The following is an 18,903-nucleotide window of genomic DNA, read 5'->3' on the forward strand; positions in this document are numbered from 1 at the left end:
AGCTTTTTCACAGATGATAACAGAAGATGAAAATTTTTTGACCAGGAGAAACTGAAAAGCTTCTTCGAAGATTAAACTTTAAGTCTTCCCAGAAGAAGTTGAAAGATTTTACCAGAAAAAAAGGAAGCTTTTTTCAAGATACGACGGGAAGCTTCTACCATTACTTTGAAAATATATTTTCAAGAAGAAGCTGGAAAGCTAAAGAAAGAAGAAGTCGAAAGATTTTATCAGAAAAAAATGGAAGCTTCTTTCAAGATACGATTGGGAAGCTTCTACCATTACTTTGAAAATATATTTTCAGGAAGAAGCTGGAAAGCTAAAGTTGATAATAAACTGGAAAGCTACTTTCGAGAAGCAGGTGAAAAGCATTTTCATAAAAGGATGGGAATGTTTGCTAGAAGAAGAAATTGGAAAGCTGCTAAGAAGAAGCATGAAAGCTTGTAGAGACACGAAGCTTGGAAACTTTTTCCAATATAAAGCTTGAAAGCTCCTTCAAAGAAGAAGCTTAAGAACTTCTTCCAAGGAGATACTTAAAAACTTCATCCAAGAAGAAGCTTGAAAATTTTCTTCAAGATGCTTTAACACTTCTTCAAATAAGAAGCTCATGAAGAAACTTGAAAACTTCTTCCAAGAAGAAGCTTGAAAACTTCTTCCTAGAAGAAGTTTGAAAACTTCTTCAAAGAAGAAGCCTTACAACTTCTTCCTAGAAGAAGGCTTTAAACTTCTTCCTAGAAGAAGCTTAAAAACTTCTTCCAAAAAGAAGCTTGGAAACTTCTTCCAAGAAGAAGCTTGAATTTTTTTTTTCCAAGAAGAAGCTTGAAAACTTCTTTTAAAAAGAAGTTTGAAAACTTCTTCCAAGAAAAAGCTTGAAAACTTCTTAAAGAAGAAGCTTGAAAACTTCTTCCAAGAAGAAGCTTGAAAACTTCCACAAATAAGCTTGCAAACTTCTTCCATAAAGAAGCTTGAAAACTTCTTCCATGAAGAAGCTTGAAAACTTCTTCCGTGAGGAAGCTTGAAAACTTCTTCCGTGAGGAAGCTTAAAAACTTCTTCCGTGAGGAAGATTGAAAACTTCTTCCGTGAAGAAGCTTGAAAACTTCTTCCAAGAAGAAGCTTGAAAACTTCTTCCAAGAAGAAGCTTGAAAACTTCTTCCAAGAAGAAGCTTGAAAACTGCTTCCAAGAAGAAGCTTGGAAACTTCTTGCAAGAAGAAGTTTGAAAACTTCTTCAAAGAAGAAGCCTTACAACTTCTTCCTAGAACAAGCCTTAAAACTTCTTCCTAGAAGAAGTTTGAAAACTTCATCCAAAAAGAAGCTTGGAAACTTCTTCCAAGAAGAAGCTTGAAAACTTTTTCCAAGAAGAAGTTTGAAAACTTCTTTTAAAAAGAAGTTTGAAAACTTCTTCCATGAAGAAGCTTGAAAACTTCTTCCTAGAAGAAGCTTAAAAACTTCATCCAAGAAGAAGCTTGGAAACTTCTTCCAAGAAGAAGCTTGAAAACTTTTTCCAAGAAGAAGTTTGAAAACTTCTTCCTAGAAAAAGCTTGAAAACTTCTTCCTAGAAGAAGCTTGAAAACTTCCACAAATAAGCTTGCAAACTTCTTCCATGAAGAAGCTTGAAAACTTCTTTCTAGAAGAAGCTTAAAAACTTCATCCAAGAAGAAGCTTGGAAACTTCTTCCAAGAAGAATCTTGAAAACTTCTTAAAGAAGAAGCTTGAAAACTTCCACAAATAAGCTTGCAAACTTCTTCCATGAAGAAGCTTGAAAACTTCTTCCTAGAAGAAGCTTAAAAACTTCATCCAAGAAGAAGCTTGGAAACTTCTTCCAAGAAGAAGCTTGAAAACTTTTTCCAAGAAGAAGCTTGAAAACTTTTTCCAAGAAGAAGTTTGAAAACTTCTTTTAAAAAGAAGTTTGAAAACTTCTTCCTAGAAAAAGCTTGAAAACTTCTTCCTAGAAGAAGCTTAAAAACTTCTTAAAGAAGAAGTTTGAAAACTTCCACAAATAAGCTTGCAAACTTCTTCCATGAAGAAGCTTGAATACTTCTTCCATGAAGAAGCTTGAAAATTTCTTCCGTGAGGAAGCTTGGAAACTTCTTCCGTGAGGAAGCTTGAAAACTTCTTCCGTGTGGAAGATTGAAAACTTCTTCCGTGAAGAAGCTTGAAAACTTCTTCCAAGAAGAAGCTTCAAATCTTTTTCCAAAAAAGCTTGAAAACTTCTTCCAAGAAGAAACATAAAAATTTCATCCAAGAAGAAGCTTGAAAACTTCTTCCAAGAAGAAGCTTGCAAACTTCTTCCAAGAAGAAACATGATAATTTCTTCCAAGAAGAAGCTTGAAAACTTCTTCCAAGAAGAAGCTTGAAAACTTCTTCCAAGAAAAAGCTTGAAAAATTCTTCAAATAAGAAGGTTGGAAACTTCTTTTAAAAATAATCTTTGAAAGTTCAACCGAGAAGCAGCCTAATAAATAATTCCATGATGAAGTTTGAAAATTTCAAAAAACCTGGGAAGCCTCTTTCATGAAAAAGCTTTCTATCCAGAATTATCAGAAAAGTTTCATTTGAGAATTAACTGGAAAGTTTCTTCTCAGAATTAGCTGGGACGTTTACTCCCCGAAATAGTTGAAATATTTCTTCCCAAACGAAAGTGAAAGGCTTCTTCTAAGAAAAAGTTTAAATGCTTCTTCCAAGCTGGAATGCTTCTTCCAAGAATTAACTGGAATGCTTCTTCCAAGAAGAAGTTGTAAAGCTCCTTCCAAAAAATAGTTGTAAAGCGTCTTCCTAGAAGATGCTGGAATGCTCCTTCCGAGAAGAAGCTGGAATGCTTCTTTCAAGAATTAACTGTTTCAACTTAAATAGTTAACAATTCTCTCGTTTTGTCGTTTTGTCATTTCGACTATTCGAGCACAAAATAATTTTGGTCAAAGATTGACCCAAATTACTCCTGTGCGCGCCGCCGTACCGATTGGTGTGCTTGTCTTCTCGGTGGCTTTGTTTACGAAATTAGTCGCGTCGTTTGCACGCGTCTCAACGGTTTGTTTGCCTCTGTTTGTAAGTGCTCTTCCGCCCAATATGTCGTAATACACCTTGAGCAGGAGAAAACTACCCTACCGACAGTGAACAGTCGACACATCATCCCGTCAGGTTGTTATGAGTTTTATAAAACGCAACGTAAGAAGCGTTCTTTGTTCTTCAGAACTACGTGATTTGTCTCGCGCCACACCACAGTCTCAAGGTCTCAAGGAATGAGGAGGAAAAACTACACTGAAGATACTTCGCCTACGATTTTCATATGATCGTTCTTTTGAAACACTTCAGATGAAAATCCTTATGAAAAGCATACGATTTTTTATGAAATCTTTTCATAAGAATATCATATTGAAGTAAAAACTTTTTCTTTTGGTAAAATTTCATAGTCGATTCGTCTGATTTCCGAACTAGCAATATCCTCAGTGTAGAAATCCCAGGAGATTCCTACCAGGCGAAAAAAACGCAACTGACTTGATGACCATCGTCCACTGTCCAGTTGTGACCGGTGATAGTTACCGGCGGTTAGTAACCTCTCGGCCGTTGTTCGTCGGTGGCATATATCCATAGACAAAAGCCGGTGAAGAGCGAGAATTGAGAGGGCTTATTAAATATGATTGCCGCCGTATAGCGTTGTAGTTTATGAACTGCGCTCGTTATAGACGTTGGTTGACCTGTGATATGCTGCAACCACAAATGTGCAGAGATATATCGGTGGATGACCGGTACGGCAAAGATGAATGATGATTACCGGAACCGTTACGAGTGCAGTTGTTTGGGCTAACTAGTGGTGGAGTGTGACGTTTGTCTTTATGATTGCTGAAGGAAAAAAAAACTTAAATCTTACATTGCAGAAGATGACAACAGAAGCAATGTTTTACAAGGCTTTCAATGTGATTAAATTTTTCCAGCTTTTGGCCTTAGGACGCATGAAACTTTCAAATACTAAAATAAATTGAGGTACCATAATTTCAAGAATTCATGGAGTTATTTTCGTAAGCTAGAACGATGGGAGAGAAATCAGATGCACTTTTCAATGTCATAAAGATATGAATGTAGATTATAGAGATTATTATATGATTGAAAGAATCTAGTGATTAAGCTTTCTTTAAAACAAGATAACCTATACTCTTGTCATATTTTAATAAATTCAACTCACCGAAGAGTGTGACTAATCTTCCCAAATTAGAACAATGAAGTCGGCAGACTTGTCACTCTTGTGTCCTAACGACTGTCTTTCGCCACAAGCGAGCGCGTCACCGTTATTGTTAGCAAGAAGTACCCGACCGAACGATGACACAATCCATAAAGCATATGCGTGTTGCATATGTGTATACAACGGTCGTGACCTTCAGTTGGTGCCGTCGAAAAATGCAAGAAACTGTTAAAAGAAAGCTTCTCGTTCATAGCGTAGTCTTTCTTGTGGTCGTCATAGCGCCATGGGAGCTGTTATCTCATTTCGTTGACTGATACCTAGAAGGTCCGTTCAACTGGCTAGGGTAGCTGACTTGTAGTTGTGGGAAGTCTTGTCATCATTTAACACCATATGGACGACGGGATAGTGGCTCACATAGACCTGCCGACTGGAATACATATGAAACATACATCGATGGTAATCTTGATGTTAACATTTCTTTGCAAACAAAACTTGATATCGACAATACTCCCGAAACTTTAACAAATTTCATTGTGGAAGCAAGGGGCATTGCAATACCAAAATGAAAAAATGAATCCGAATCCGTGATTATAGACGATGATCTTCAACGCACTCGCGATCTTGCTATGAAAATTATATGGAATTTAAAAACGATTTTCTAAATTAGGAAACAAAAATTTTGAAAACAAAATTTCTCAATTGGACTCTGGCTCTAAGCCCTTTTGGAAATTATCAAAAAAATTGAAAAAAAAACCTCAGAAGCCAATTACGGCCTTGAAAGACGAACACAAATTATAACCAACTAACTCATTAATCGAATTGAAAATCAAATTACTCAGGATTTCGAATGCATTCTCAATTAAATGAATGTTTTCGAAAATTCCTGAGAGACTGATTTGGATGATGTGAAAACCATTATAAAAAAATAAAAAAAAAACAATATGAAAGCTCCTGGCGAGTATGGAATTTTCTACATCCACATCAAGAAACTTTCTGAGAGTAGCTTATTATTCTTGATTGATATATTCAACAAAAGTCCGCAGTTGGCATATTTTCCTGACAAATGGAAAAATCACAAGGTTTTACCAATTTTAAAACCGTACAAAAATCCTGTAGAAGCTTCCAGCTATCATCCAATCAGCTTGCTTTCCTCCATCAGTAAACCTTTTTAAAAGCTCATTTTGAACAGAATGGTGCTCCACATCAACAAAAATTCAACTTTTGTGATTTACATGGACATCCGATCACTCATCAACTGTTACGGGTAACTAATTTGATTCGTTCCAATAAATCTGGAGGCTATCCTACTGCTCTTGGTTTTCTAGACATAGAAAAAGCATTCGACAGTGTTTGACATGAAAGTTTGATTGTAAAATTAAAAAAAAACTTAAATTTTCCAACATACATTGTTAGAATAATCCGAAGTTATCTGTTAAATCGTACACTTCAGGCTAATTATCAGAACCTCAGGTCTGAAAGACTTCCTGTAAGAACTGGTGCTCATCAAGGCAGCATTTTGGGACCAATATTAGGCAGCGTCCATTTATTACGTAACGCTAAAATTGGAAATTTTTGGACCCCCTCCCCCCCTCCGTAACGCTTTTTTGTATGAAAAGTTTCAATTTTGTGTATGAGCCGTAACGCTTGAGCCTACTCCCCCTCCCCCTAGAGCGTTACGTAATTTGTGGATGCCGCCTTATACAATATTTTCACATCTGACTTACCTGAGTTACCTCAGGGATGTCAAAAATCTTTGTTTGCGGATGACACAGGCCTCTCCGCCAAAGGACGAAGCCTGCGTGTCATCTGTAGTTGATTGCAAAAAAGTTTGGATATTTTTTCTTCATACTTGTAAAGATGGAAGATTTCTCCTAATGCTTCCAAAACTCAACTAATAATATTCCCACATAAACCAAAAGCTCTTTATTTGAATCCTTCAAGTAGACATGTTGTCACATTTAGAGGGGTATCAGTAAATTGCTCAAATGAAGTTAAGTATCTAAGGCTCATGCTACATAAGAATTTAACTTTCAAAAATCACATTGAGGGCATTCAAGCCAAATGTAATAAATATGTAAAATGTCTTTATCTTCTTATTAATAAAAATCAGAATTTTGTCTTGAGGTTAGGATAAATCGGAGCCAAACTTCAAATTTTCAAGAGCACAAATCTGGAGAATCTAACATCCGTTTAAGCTGAAAACTTTATCGATTGGTCACAAGCTGGTATAGTACCAATGAGCTACATAGAATATCCAATGTTGAAACATTGGAACAAATGTCAAATAAAATAATTTCAGGCAAAAATAGTTGCAATCTTTTATTGCCACGATTAATGCGTTATATATTTAGGTAAAGTTAGGTTATGTAAACTGAAAGCGTTTTTTTTTTCTCTTATAAGCAGGTGATATCAACTCACCTCTAAAAAATCTGAACTGCTACGGCAAATAAAATGTAATATGTGTTAAAAAAAATTGATAAAATCTTAATTTTTTTTACCAAATTAGGATGATAGTGTTGTCTAATAACACAGAACACCTAGATATAAGAAATTCCAGTTTCATTCCGTAGATTCCTGTTTGATCTCTTTTTTTCAGACAGGTCTTCAAGAATGTAAAGATCGCCACTAGCCTGATACGTACCTACCTAACTGCTGTTGCTAATAACATGCAAAAAGCAGCTAATGAGGCTCACCTAGACGGGCAGAGACCTCGGAAATTCTACTTCCTTACTATCGTCCAGAATCCATACACCTACCGTGTTTACAATAAATAAATCCATCAGATACCAGATGTTTAACCATAAAACCCTATAATAAAAACGATGACGATGTCAATTGCCGCACCGCGCGGGGGGAACCTTTTTCCAAATATGGTCAAAAGGAAGTTTCATTGAGCCCATCGTTCACACAAATCAGCCACATTACAATACAACAGTCGGTGGGAACCGGCTAACGGGGCACAGCACAATGGTGCCGATCATAGGACAAAACTCGGAAAATAAGGAAACACCTACCCAAAAACAGTAGCTATGTGAAATGTAGAGACTAATGTAATTTTCAATGTAACTTTTTTATTTTAATATGAATACACTTGTAACTTCCTGAGCCTAGTGGTTAGAGCCCACGGCTACAAAGCAATGCCATGCTGAAGGTGTCTGGGTTCGAATCCCGGTCGGTCCAGGATCTTTTCGTGATGTAAATTTCCTTGACTTCCCTGGGCATAGAGTATCATCGTAACTGCCACACGATACACGAATGCGAAAATGGCAACTTTGGCGAAGAAAGCTCTCAGTTAATAAGTGTGGAAGTGCTCATTGAGCACTAAGCTGAGAAGCATTATTTGTTCCAGTGAGGACGTAATGCCAAAAAGAAGAAAAAGACTTAACGATTTTGCAACAAAAATTGTAATATTTTATTCATTTTATCATGATACAGGTAATCTTTCAAATAACACTGCGTTTGCCAAATGTTAATAAATTCCTAATTCCTTTCTTTTAATGTTTTCAACGACAATCTCGAGAGTGTTTTGATAATCAAACCATAGGGGCTGTCCATAAATTACGTAAGACATTTTTTTTTAGATTTTTCAACCCCCCCTGGTAGGATTTTTTTTGTATGAAAATCCAAAATAAATTGTATGGCGCCTAAGAAATCTCAAACCCCTCCTCCCCCCATAAACCCTTACGTAATTAATGGTGTCCTTATCCGATTTTGAATTAACTAATTTATAACCGCTTCGTAGAACAACTGGAACCACTGTGCACAGCGAGCAAGCACGCGACATATGACGAAACCGGCGAAGAGTGGTGACAGTGGCGAAGGCGGTGGGCCTTTGAGATAAGATTTGGATTTCTTGTATGATTTCGCGTGGCTAGCTGTGAGATGGCATGAGGATTTCGTAGAAGGCTGCCCGAGGGGAAATGTCGATGTTGTGCGCTACTGCAAAATATGGCTTTGTGACCATCTAAGGTCACAAAGTGTCGTGATGCGGCTCGCGACGGAAGCTTAAGTCTTGAGGCAATTACCCAGTGAGGGTGATTCCGGTTGGATTGCAGAGTCCGGTGGGTTACCATTGAACAGAGGTGCGCGACTATTTCAAAGGCACGGTGTGTCTAAAACCGTTATGAATAAAAAAAATGATTATCAATTTTTCACTCCCATTCGAAAGATATGGTATTTTAGCATCCCCTCCGAAAATTTGAACACATTTCATCGATTTAGAAGTACAATACCGTTTTGACTCATATTCCGAACACTTGAGGCTAACCGTGACTTCAAATCCATCTCATGGGCAAAAATTAGATGATATTTGTGAAAATTACAATTTCTTCGCACAGTCTGACTGTTGGCTGTTGGGTATGCCAACGAGAATGAATATTTAATTATTTAACTATTTGTTTGGTATTGTTCTTATAAAAAAAGTATGGAACAACCTTTTGATTCAAAGGCTGAACACTGCGTTCATTCTGCCTCATATTCGGAACATCTTGATTCAAATTCCGAACAGCACGAATAAATCGTATTCAAACGAATATTTTCGCAAATAAACTTATCTGAGCTAGTCCTACTAACCTCGAACTAGCAAATCTTCACTACTCCCGAGGTCTTAAATGCATTGGAATATGTTTAAATTGAATTGCAATTGACTGCCATTTGGTATCAATTTGATGACATATTTCAGCGAAACATTTCAACCAATCGCCATACAAAACCCGAGTGTTCGGAATATGAGTCTGTTTGGAATTTGAGACAAAACGAGACTAACTTTATTAACGAGATTTTCAACCATGGGATATTAACTTGGGACTAACGGCTTTAAAGCTCTACTTCCCTTCCGAAGAAAGTCGTCACTATAACCTTTTACGTTATAGGTGACTAACCTCGGGGATGGGATTCGATTTCAGGTCCTCGGCGTGAGAGGCGTGAGTTCTAACCACTACACTAGGCCCGTCCCCAGTTCGTTGAAACGTCATTTAACTTATGTTAATTATTCCAAAATATTTAATTCCCAATGTGTACCAAATGTTTTGAAAAGATCACACCACATAGGTTTTTCAATCAAGATATCCGAGAATTTTCCTTGTTTTTGGTACAAAAATGTACTGGAAGCCTGGAGAGAATAGAGCCAAAGAATATGATCTAAAATAGTATCCGATCTTACTTTATAATTTTATTTTATATAGTTTTCTACATTCACTAACGAGACGCAATCAAAGAACCAAACACTACTAAACTCTTATTTTTCAAGCAAAAGGGTCTCTAAAATAACTTTTTTCACTGTCAAACCTGGTGTTAAATTCTAGAGGCTTTAGAATAACCTTCAGAGATTTTATCATCAGATTTTTTTTTTCTCAAACTTCTATAGAAAACATTGCAGGAACTCTTTTAGCGAATTCTCCGGAGATTTATCCTAGAATACTTCCAGTAACTCGTGCAGGAACCAAAAGAATGTTGTAGAGAATTTTCTAGAATTTGCTGCAAGAAATCGTTGAGTAGAAGTGTTCAACGCTACTACCTCTAATAATTTTCACAGAGACACTATGAAAACTATCAAGAGACCATCTCAGTATTTCCTCCAGAAACACTTCCATTTTTTTCACTGTTTTAGATATTTGCTAGCCTGAAAAGCTTACAAGAACTCCTGCAGGAGTTAATACGCCTATTTTTTGAGTGATTCTTCCAACAATTTTTATCTCATGAAATCATCCATAGTTACTCCCAGGAATTGAGGCATACACTCCTCCAGGCATTATGCCAGGACATCGATTGAAAACTCTTACAGTAATTCATAAACAAATTCAAAATGATATTCCTCATAAAGTTCCTTCAAAAATTTCTCTTTGATTTTCTCCAGAATTTCACCTCTAGTAACTTCTTCAGTAAAATCTCTATGAATCTATCAAAGGTTTCGATCCAAATCCAGTACATATTCCAGTAATTCATCTGATTGTTCCTACACTTTTTGTTCGATTCCTTTTCACGTTTTTCAAGGATTTCATTTAGAAAATCCTGCGGGCTATTTTCCAGAGATTCATTTGAATATTTTTCCAATAATTATCTTTGCAATTCATTTATAAAGTCCTCCAACACTTTATCAAGAGTCCAGGAGTTCTTTCAAAGACTTTTGTAAGAATTTATAAGCGTACCAAATCCATTTATTTCCGTTTTTCTTATTTTATTTTCAAACTCAACTTTAACTACAATTTTAAATTTTGAAAATAAGTGGATGTTCAGTAGCTGAATTACATGCTCCATGTTCTTCATAAAATTGAGCTTGATGTTGGAGTTTTGAAGTTCGTTATGAGAAAGCCCATCTTTCACTTCTCGATAAAGAAATAAACTTAATTTCAATCTGGGCAAAGGCACAACCTTGTGATCAGCTTGATTGCTGTCAGGTCTCGGGGCTTAAATGTATCTTTACTCTGAAGAGAAAGATGCACACTAGTGGTGTCAATGGTGATAATAATCAAAAGTGTTTTCTAATGAACACTATTGATTACCATCGCCGTGAACTGATACTTTACGTGGTCTATGATGAAGCGACCCTTGTTTGTTTTTTCTATACGCATTTTATTTATACTTCCAGACACTCATCCGGAGCATTATTTTATTTGTTTTAATGTGCATCAAAACCTCCTAACATTGAAGAAATCGCGCTGAACAGGAACACGCATGGCCGTACAAGGATACAGCAGAATCTTATTAAATCCGTTTCTTATACCAATAATATCGCAATTTACTAATTACTAATTATAACACTCTCTTCTCGTCAGCTAGCGTCATTTCAGGATTAAGTTTTTCATCATAGCATTGAATATATTATAAAAACTGATAAAGTGTTCAAATTGAAGCATGGAACATATGCGTTATGAAAGAAGTTTTGTGTGGTCAAACGAATGCCGTCAGACTAAAAAAACTTGTGACTAATCGCTATCTCTATTTATAGGTACCCGTAACCGCAAATAGGAATAGTAACTCATGAGAAAAAACTAGGATATAAGTGAGTAGGAAATAATCACTAACACCCCCAACACTGAAAAGGTAAGCACATATACTATTCCATTAATTCCATTCTAAAATAAATCTGATTAAGGAGTGTTATCTTAGACGCGTACTCGGAGGTAGTTTTAGTGAAAACAGGTAGCCCAGTGTAAGTTATTAGTATAATCTGCGCTTGTGATTGCTGTGCGATGCGCTTCATTATTGCAGGACATTGTTCTCATTATTATTGCGGCCTTCAGCCCCTCGACGAGATCACCTTAAGAAGATATATGAATAATCTCGTTGCTGGTTTTGAAAATAGTGATAATGTAATAATATAGTGAGATGACGTTATTGTGTCGAATAAGTTTGTGTGGTTAATAGTAGTAAGCTACAAAGATGGTGATTATTCGAGTGATGATAGTTGGTGATATTATGAATATTAGTGATATAAGCAACAAAAACCTTACTTTTATTTTAATGAAGATAATGATATTGAGTGTTGATATGATTTATTTATTACAGTGATTATTTTGTAATGAGAAGTTTTATACTTTAAACCTGATAGAGCAGTAGTGTTGTGTTGCGGCTGGGTTATAGATGTGATGTTAATAACAAAATTGGTACAGATAATGGTGACGCTGTTAGTAGAAATTCAGTTGATAATAAAGATAGTGATATCAATACCAGTGAATAGTGCTATGAAGTAATCTAATAGTTATCAAGTGAAGTGATAGTGTGAAAAGAACGTTTTCCACCTTCTACCGTAACCTTCTGAGACAGATCGCAACAGTGTCTTCTTGGAAGCCATCTTTCCGTGCACGTCTGGTGAACTGCTTCAGAAGGATTACGTCCTCTTTTCTATGTAAAGTCTAGTTTAGAGCTTTGGACAGTATTCACTGTACGGCTAGCAACATACAAAAAAAAAAAAAAAAAAAAAAAAAAAAAAAAAAAAAAAAAAAAAAAAAAAAAAAAAAAACTTAATTTCAATCGAACTTTGACAAATGATGTAGGTCAAATTGGTTAAATAAAATATCACTGGGTTCTTACAAAACCTTGAGCGATAATTTCGCACAATTCTGAGAAGATTTCAAGCACAGCCCTGTGCAAGATTCTTTAAAATATTAGACATTTCTCCAAAAATTTTAGGCACGATTCTCACAAAACCACTAGCATGAATTTTATGTAAAACTGGTGCAGGATTTTTATGTGTGTTGGGTATGATTCTTACTGAATCTTTAGCAGTATCTTCGAATCTGGTACATAACCATAGGGTAGGGCATTCACACATTCCAAGATGGGTTTCTAAAAAAAATCTTACCTGGAGCCAAATTAAATACTAGAGAGCAATTCAATGAATTCCTGAACAGGATTACAAAACAAATCTTAAACAAGATTCAGGCATAATGCTATGCATACATTTTCACAAAATCATGCGCCTAATCCTTATTTAATCTCAGGCGAAATTCTCGCAAAATCTTGGGTAGCTTTCTCGAAAAATGTTGGAGATGTTATTTTTAGAATTCTGGGAAGGACTTTCTTATAAAAACTCGGATTGCAATCTCAAAAAAAATAAGGTAAGATGTTCAAAAAAAAAAAACTCAAGAATCTGCAAGATTTTTTTTTTTCAAATTAAAAAAAATAGGTTTTGACTGATTTTGCTCGATTTTATAAAAAAAAAACTTTCTGTGGACTACGAATAATTTGGCCCGCAACCAAATGTTGTTGCTGAGATTTGACCCACCGTTAAAAAAATGATTGCGCCTAAAACGTTAATTTTAGATACAACCACTTTTTCTAAGAAAATCTCTGATAACTCTGCAACCATAAGATATAGAACAGTAGTGTCTTCGGCAAAAAGTTGCGCAATCAAAAGTTCTAAAAGCGCTCGGAACAAAGTTTTTCCAAGAAATTATCGTATTAAAAGTTATAAAAAAAACTGTTTTTTAAGGACCACCCTAACTTATTTGTTTAAAAACATCATAATTCGTGAACCGTAAGAGATAGAAACTTGAGTACTTCGGCGAAGTTGTTCAAAATTGGTTGTTCCAAAATATTGTAGAACATTGTACAGGCCTAAATGCGTAAACAAAAATGATTATACAGGTCGGACTCGATTATCCGGAGTATCGATTTTTTTACTCCGGATAATCGAATCCTCCGGATAATCGAATCACTAAGAAAAATATTGAAATCTTCGATAAAAGAACTTATTATATCATCTTTTTTCGTTGTTTTGACTATATGATGCGGTGGCCAGAAATTATTTCTAGAATCAGTAGGGGTCTTTACAAGAAAAACGAAAATTTTATCAGCATACACAAAAAAACACTTTTTTAAACCCCCCTTTCCTTCAAAAAACAAATTCCGGATAATCGATTCTAAAATTCCGGATTGCGTACACTAGAGCAGCGAGCTCGATTTGGCGCACGGGGTCATCTACGCTTAATACCTTCAGGGCCGTTGGGGTTGGGGGACCACTTAGCGTCCACGTAAGGACTTATAATTTTTACCTGATTTTTTTCTTACCAAAACGAGCACTCTACAATGACGAACTCATAACGCATCGCATTTTCGAAAAATAAGGGTCAGCCTATCGACACTATAATGTGCAGTGCTGATAAATGTCAAAATTTTAGAAAAGTAAAAGATTCTTTCACATTACCCCGAATACCATTACCCCGAATGTAGCATTACCCCGAATTCCATCATCCCGAATGCTGTTTCCCCGAATTTACAATTATCTTGACACGATGACATTGATGACATTTCCCCATGAAATTTGAATTGTAATGGGTAATATCATTCAGGGTTGTGGGCCATTTGGGGATATGGAATTCGGGGTAATGGCATTCGGTTCAATGACATTCGGGGTAATGGCGTTCGGGATAATGTGGTAGAATCGATATTCATCACATTTATCAGCCCTGGTCGCTACTAGCTCTGCCCATGCGATCAAAATCAATCGCTTTAGTTTGCGATTGCTTTGAAGAAATATCTTTTAAATTTAATAGATGCTTTAGAAGTTTTATGTATGAAATATTGGTATGAACAATGAATCTATATTAAAGGAATAATGAAAAACACATCAAAGATGGTTTATTTATAAATACAATCCTTGATACTGGCCCAAAATTTCATACTTTGTATATGGCATACTTTTTGAAAAATGTTGACAAATTTTCAGAAAAGGTGCACTAATGCTATATATTTTGTATACCATATCAATCTTATACACATTAGTTTTTCGTTTTTAGAATCCTTTTATTCTTAAAATAATATAAGGCTTATTTTAATATGCTATTAATTCTAATATTCTATTAAATACACAAACTTCGATACTTGTGATCCCGTCAGCGAAATGTCTTCATCAAATTCACAGGGAGGATACTTGATAATAAATAATTCATAAAATCATATATGCATGCAGAATGGTGGCAGAATTATAGTTCTTTTTTTCATTAATAACGGTCTACAGACACACCGTGACTGTCGGTGAGGGTGGCTACACTTACGATCGGAGACCTTGGCGAAGACAAGAATTTCGTCAACGAACTCTCGATGCGACGACCTGCTGCTGGAGTATGCTTCGAGCAGATTGATTGGTGTTTGTTTGTGTTGCTTCTTTCTCTTCTTGGGGCGTTGCGGCGGTGGGTGCGATGTTGATTTGCCATATCTCCGAAAGGCGTAAGTGGTGAATGGGTTTCGATTCTCGACTCGTAGTTTAGTTGCAGCTGACGAGCTCGCGTGAGTAGGTGTAAATTGTTTGCGCGTTGACGGCTATTAGTCCGGTGTCGTGTCTCGGTAAAACGGTCGTTTGTATAGTGGATTCTGACAAAGACGGAGGACGGCGCTAGCTGCGCCTATTAGCGGAGTACGGCAGCGTAGGACTTGGATTGACCTTATCCTGGATGGAGTGGATTCGAGCAAAGTGGTCTTAATACGGTTTATTAGACGCGCTGAGGAAAGTTAAGGGCTTGTGTGCGTGTATTCACTGAATACATTTATGAGAGAGATTTACAAGTGCTTTGCGGAGAGGGCGATAATAGATCTAATAATGGGGTCTTCGTTAGCATTGTGGTGACGTATACGGCAATAAAGGATTGCCATTCTGGGTTCGATTCCCCGTACGATTAGGAATCTCCTGTTTGGAGAAATTTCCTTGATCGTCATGAGTCATCATAATTTACTTTAGACAAGGAAATTTCTCAGTTGATGTACTTTTAAAACACTAAACCGAGAAGCAGGTTCTGTTGTAGTGGGGGTGTGCTGCCAAGAAGAAGAAAAGTAATGGTCGTAGTCATACTCGGTAATTTTCTTGAATTGGCATAGTTTGTTCCAGGCAGACACTTATCAAACATGATTCATTACCGAAAGGTAGATGATAAGAAAAGAGAGGGTTGGTCCAATTATGGAACAAATAAAGATTATGATCAGCCTTATTCTGTAATATCAACTGATGGAATTTGAACTTGCCACCATCAGCATGGTTTAACGTAATAGCTGCGCGTTTACTGCTAGGACTAGTTGAACCCCAAGTTACCTTTCACAAATCCTACTAATTTCTTAATTATTATTTATCGTTTTCTACCAGCCGAGTAGAAGTTTTAACAAATATCGAAAAATTAAACATTACATATACTTTGCATTTGGGATAAACGGAGAAATTGAAGTGCGTAACCGCTACGCCATGGAACGCAGCAGTTACCCTGGATTCGATTTCAACTCGATAATCACGTCCCTAGTCAGTGATTTTCAATAGCGATCTATACCGATTCGTTTTGAATCGTTGACGATCGCCATCGTTGTCTTTCGCAAAACGTACCTTTTTCAGAAGAATTAGATGCCCATCCAACAACAACGCTCGTGGCGCAACGGTAGTGCGCCCTATCTAGTCAATTGGGAGTCGTGAGTTCGATTCCCACCGAGAAGACGTGCAACTTATTTTCAAATTTTACTTCAATTCTTCCATTTAACCCAATTGCAAAGTATACGAAATGATTAGTTTTTTGAGCGTAGTACTGAATATTGCAGCACCTTGAAAAATTTAGCATCACATAAAAAGAATATTATCTCGTGATTCTGAAGTACTAGATCAATGTATTTTTGAGGTTATCTTGAAAAATACGTCTTTGAGCTCCTGCGATTTTTTATTTTTGTTGAAAAAACTTTTATCACTGGATTTTGGGTGATGCTAAACTTAAAAGTGCTGCAATACTCAGTATTGCAACGATTCCATACTTATAGTGGGTAGTGTATACCTAATTATAAATATTACAGCAACTTAAACTGCCCATAAATGCTTATCAGTCCCATGTTTGTTGAATTTACTATTCTCGTAGGACAATTATCATTTATACAGGACGTCAAAATTTGATTTTTTAAATCTATTTTGCATGAAGAGATTTTACTCCATGTCTCATTTTACTATGCCTATAAATTATTTTAAATTTCGTCACAATTGTTCTACATTTCCCGTTTTTTTTTCTATCCCTTTCCAGAATGAATCCCGCAATCAGTGAGCATGAGGCCGCGTCGCTGGCCGCAGAAATGTTCGATCATTTCTGCGCGGCCACAACCATGCGCCAGATTCTCGGTTTGTACAGAAACATGTGTGATATCCTGAACCTGAGGCCCGGTCCGCTGAATGAATTCTACCCAAAGTTCAAAGCGAAAATCCGCAACTGGAAGGCGCAAGCGCTGTGGAAGAAGTTCGACGCCCGGGCCTCCCATCGGGTTTACAACAAAGGTACCGCCGCTAGCGGAACCCGTGTACTAGTCATCGGCGCAGGACCCTGCGGTCTGCGTACGGCAATCGAAGCACAACTTCTCGGTGCTAAAGTGGTAAGTACAGGCTTGTTCCCTTGATCAATTTGATCCCCATTAGCCGCGTAACTGACCCCGGTTTCTTTAGGTTGTGGTAGAAAAACGTGATAGGATTTCTAGGAATAACGTACTACATCTGTGGCCATTTCTGATCACCGATCTCAAAGCGCTCGGAGCGAAAAAGTTCTACGGTAAGTTCTGCGCCGGTTCGATCGATCACATCTCGATCCGGCAGCTGCAGTGTATCCTGCTGAAGGTTGCTCTGCTGTTGGGTGTCGAGGTGCACGAAGGGTTATCCTTCATACGAGAACTCGAACCCAAAGATGGCTGTGGTTGGCGAGCGGCCGTATCTCCAGAGGATCACGCCGTGTCGCACTACGAGTTCGACGTGCTGATCGGTGCCGACGGTAAACGTAACACTCTGGAAGGCTTCAAGCGGAAGGAGTTCCGTGGTAAACTCGCAATCGCCATCACTGCCAACTTTATCAACAAGAAAACAGAAGCCGAAGCCAAGGTGGAAGAAATCAGCGGCGTAGCGTTCATCTTCAACCAGTCGTTCTTCAAGGAACTCTACCAAACAACCGGTATCGATCTGGAGAACATCGTTTACTACAAAGACGAAACACATTACTTCGTGATGACCGCCAAAAAGCACAGTCTGCTAGACAAAGGTGTGATAATACAGGATTACGGTGATCCAGCAGAATTACTGTCATCCGCAAACGTTGACACGTCCAAGCTACTGGACTACGCACGAGAAGCGGCAAACTTCTCAACGAAATACCAAATGCCAAACCTCGAGTTTGCGGTCAATCACTACGGTAAGCCGGACGTGGCGATGTTCGACTTCACGTCGATGTTCGCGGCAGACAACTCCTGCAAAATCACAGTTCGCAAAAACTACCGGTTACTTTCCTGCCTCGTGGGTGACAGTCTTCTGGAACCGTTCTGGCCCACTGGATCCGGTTGTGCCCGAGGCTTCCTGTCCAGTATGGACGCGGCCTACGCAATAAAACTGTTCTCCAACTCGAAAAACAGCGCTCTGGGAGTGATCGCACAGCGCGAATCTATCTATCGGTTACTGGCGCAAACGACTCCGGAGAATCTGCACCGGGACATCGGAGCGTACACGTTGGACCCATCGACGCGGTATCCCAACCTGAACAAATCCTCCGTGAACATGATCCAGGTGAAACACCTGCTGGACACCGACGACCTGGCCCTGTTGGATCAAATGTTCCTGGACACGAACGCGCTGACGGCGGGACCGGAAGTGATCGTAACGAAGCGGAAACGGCGAACCAACGATACGGTACCGTTGGGTACTGTGCTGCTGCGGTGGGTCAAGTCCCAGCTCAAGGGTAACGACTTTGTGCAGGAGTTGACCGATGCGGCGCAGTGCTTTACCAATGGGCGGGTGTTGTGCACTCTGATCAATCGGTACCGGCCCGATTTGGTGAACTTGGACGAGCTGGACGGTTGCGGCCCGGATGAGTGCAACGAGCTGGCGATATCGATCTTCGAGGATCATCTAGGTGAGTTGTGGGGCACAGAGTGGTGGTGTGCGTTGCAGTGGATTCGGAATGCAAATGTAGTGCAGTGTTGATGTTGGATGGTTTTCATTGCCGAGAAAGTTTCTATGAAGCGATAATGTGGTGCAAATCTACAGATGTGTTTGATGGAACATATGTAGTTCACTAGATTGTTTACTCATTCTCTTCTTTCTACTCTTTGTTAGAACCTTAAGGATTTTTTATGGCGTCCTTATAAGATTTTTTCCAAGATCTATTGCGGATTTCTTTACTTTTTCTGATTCCGTATAAACACTGCCGGATTCAAATGAAGATCATTGGCGGATTTCTGACAAAATTAAGTCCAAAATATCTGTCCGAGAGATCTGTATGGCCTTATTGAAGGTCATCGAG

General features: G+C 37.9%; 1 protein-coding gene across 19 annotated transcripts in view; it reads left to right on the forward strand.

Annotated features, from left to right (window-relative positions):
• Window positions 1-18,903, forward strand: part of LOC5568484 (F-actin-methionine sulfoxide oxidase Mical) — a 210,712-nt gene that overhangs the window by 115,824 nt on the left and 75,985 nt on the right. For 17 of the 19 annotated variants that reach the window (XR_002499458.1, XR_002499459.1, XR_002499460.1 and 14 more), the window contains 2 exons: window positions 16,654-16,996; window positions 17,067-18,513. Coding sequence is in view for 5 of the 19 variants with exons in the window: in XM_021840381.1 (XP_021696073.1) it covers window positions 16,655-16,996; window positions 17,067-18,513 (1,789 nt within the window). In the remaining 14 variants the exon portion in view is untranslated. Of the gene's footprint in view, window positions 1-14,798; window positions 15,134-16,653; window positions 16,997-17,066; window positions 18,514-18,903 lie in introns of those variants that run through there. The other 2 variants (XR_002499474.1, XR_002499473.1) reach the window with 2 other exon arrangements.

Source organism: Aedes aegypti, chromosome 1, assembly GCF_002204515.2.
Source record: "Aedes aegypti strain LVP_AGWG chromosome 1, AaegL5.0 Primary Assembly, whole genome shotgun sequence".
Taxonomy (NCBI): Eukaryota; Metazoa; Arthropoda; class Insecta; order Diptera; family Culicidae; genus Aedes; species Aedes aegypti.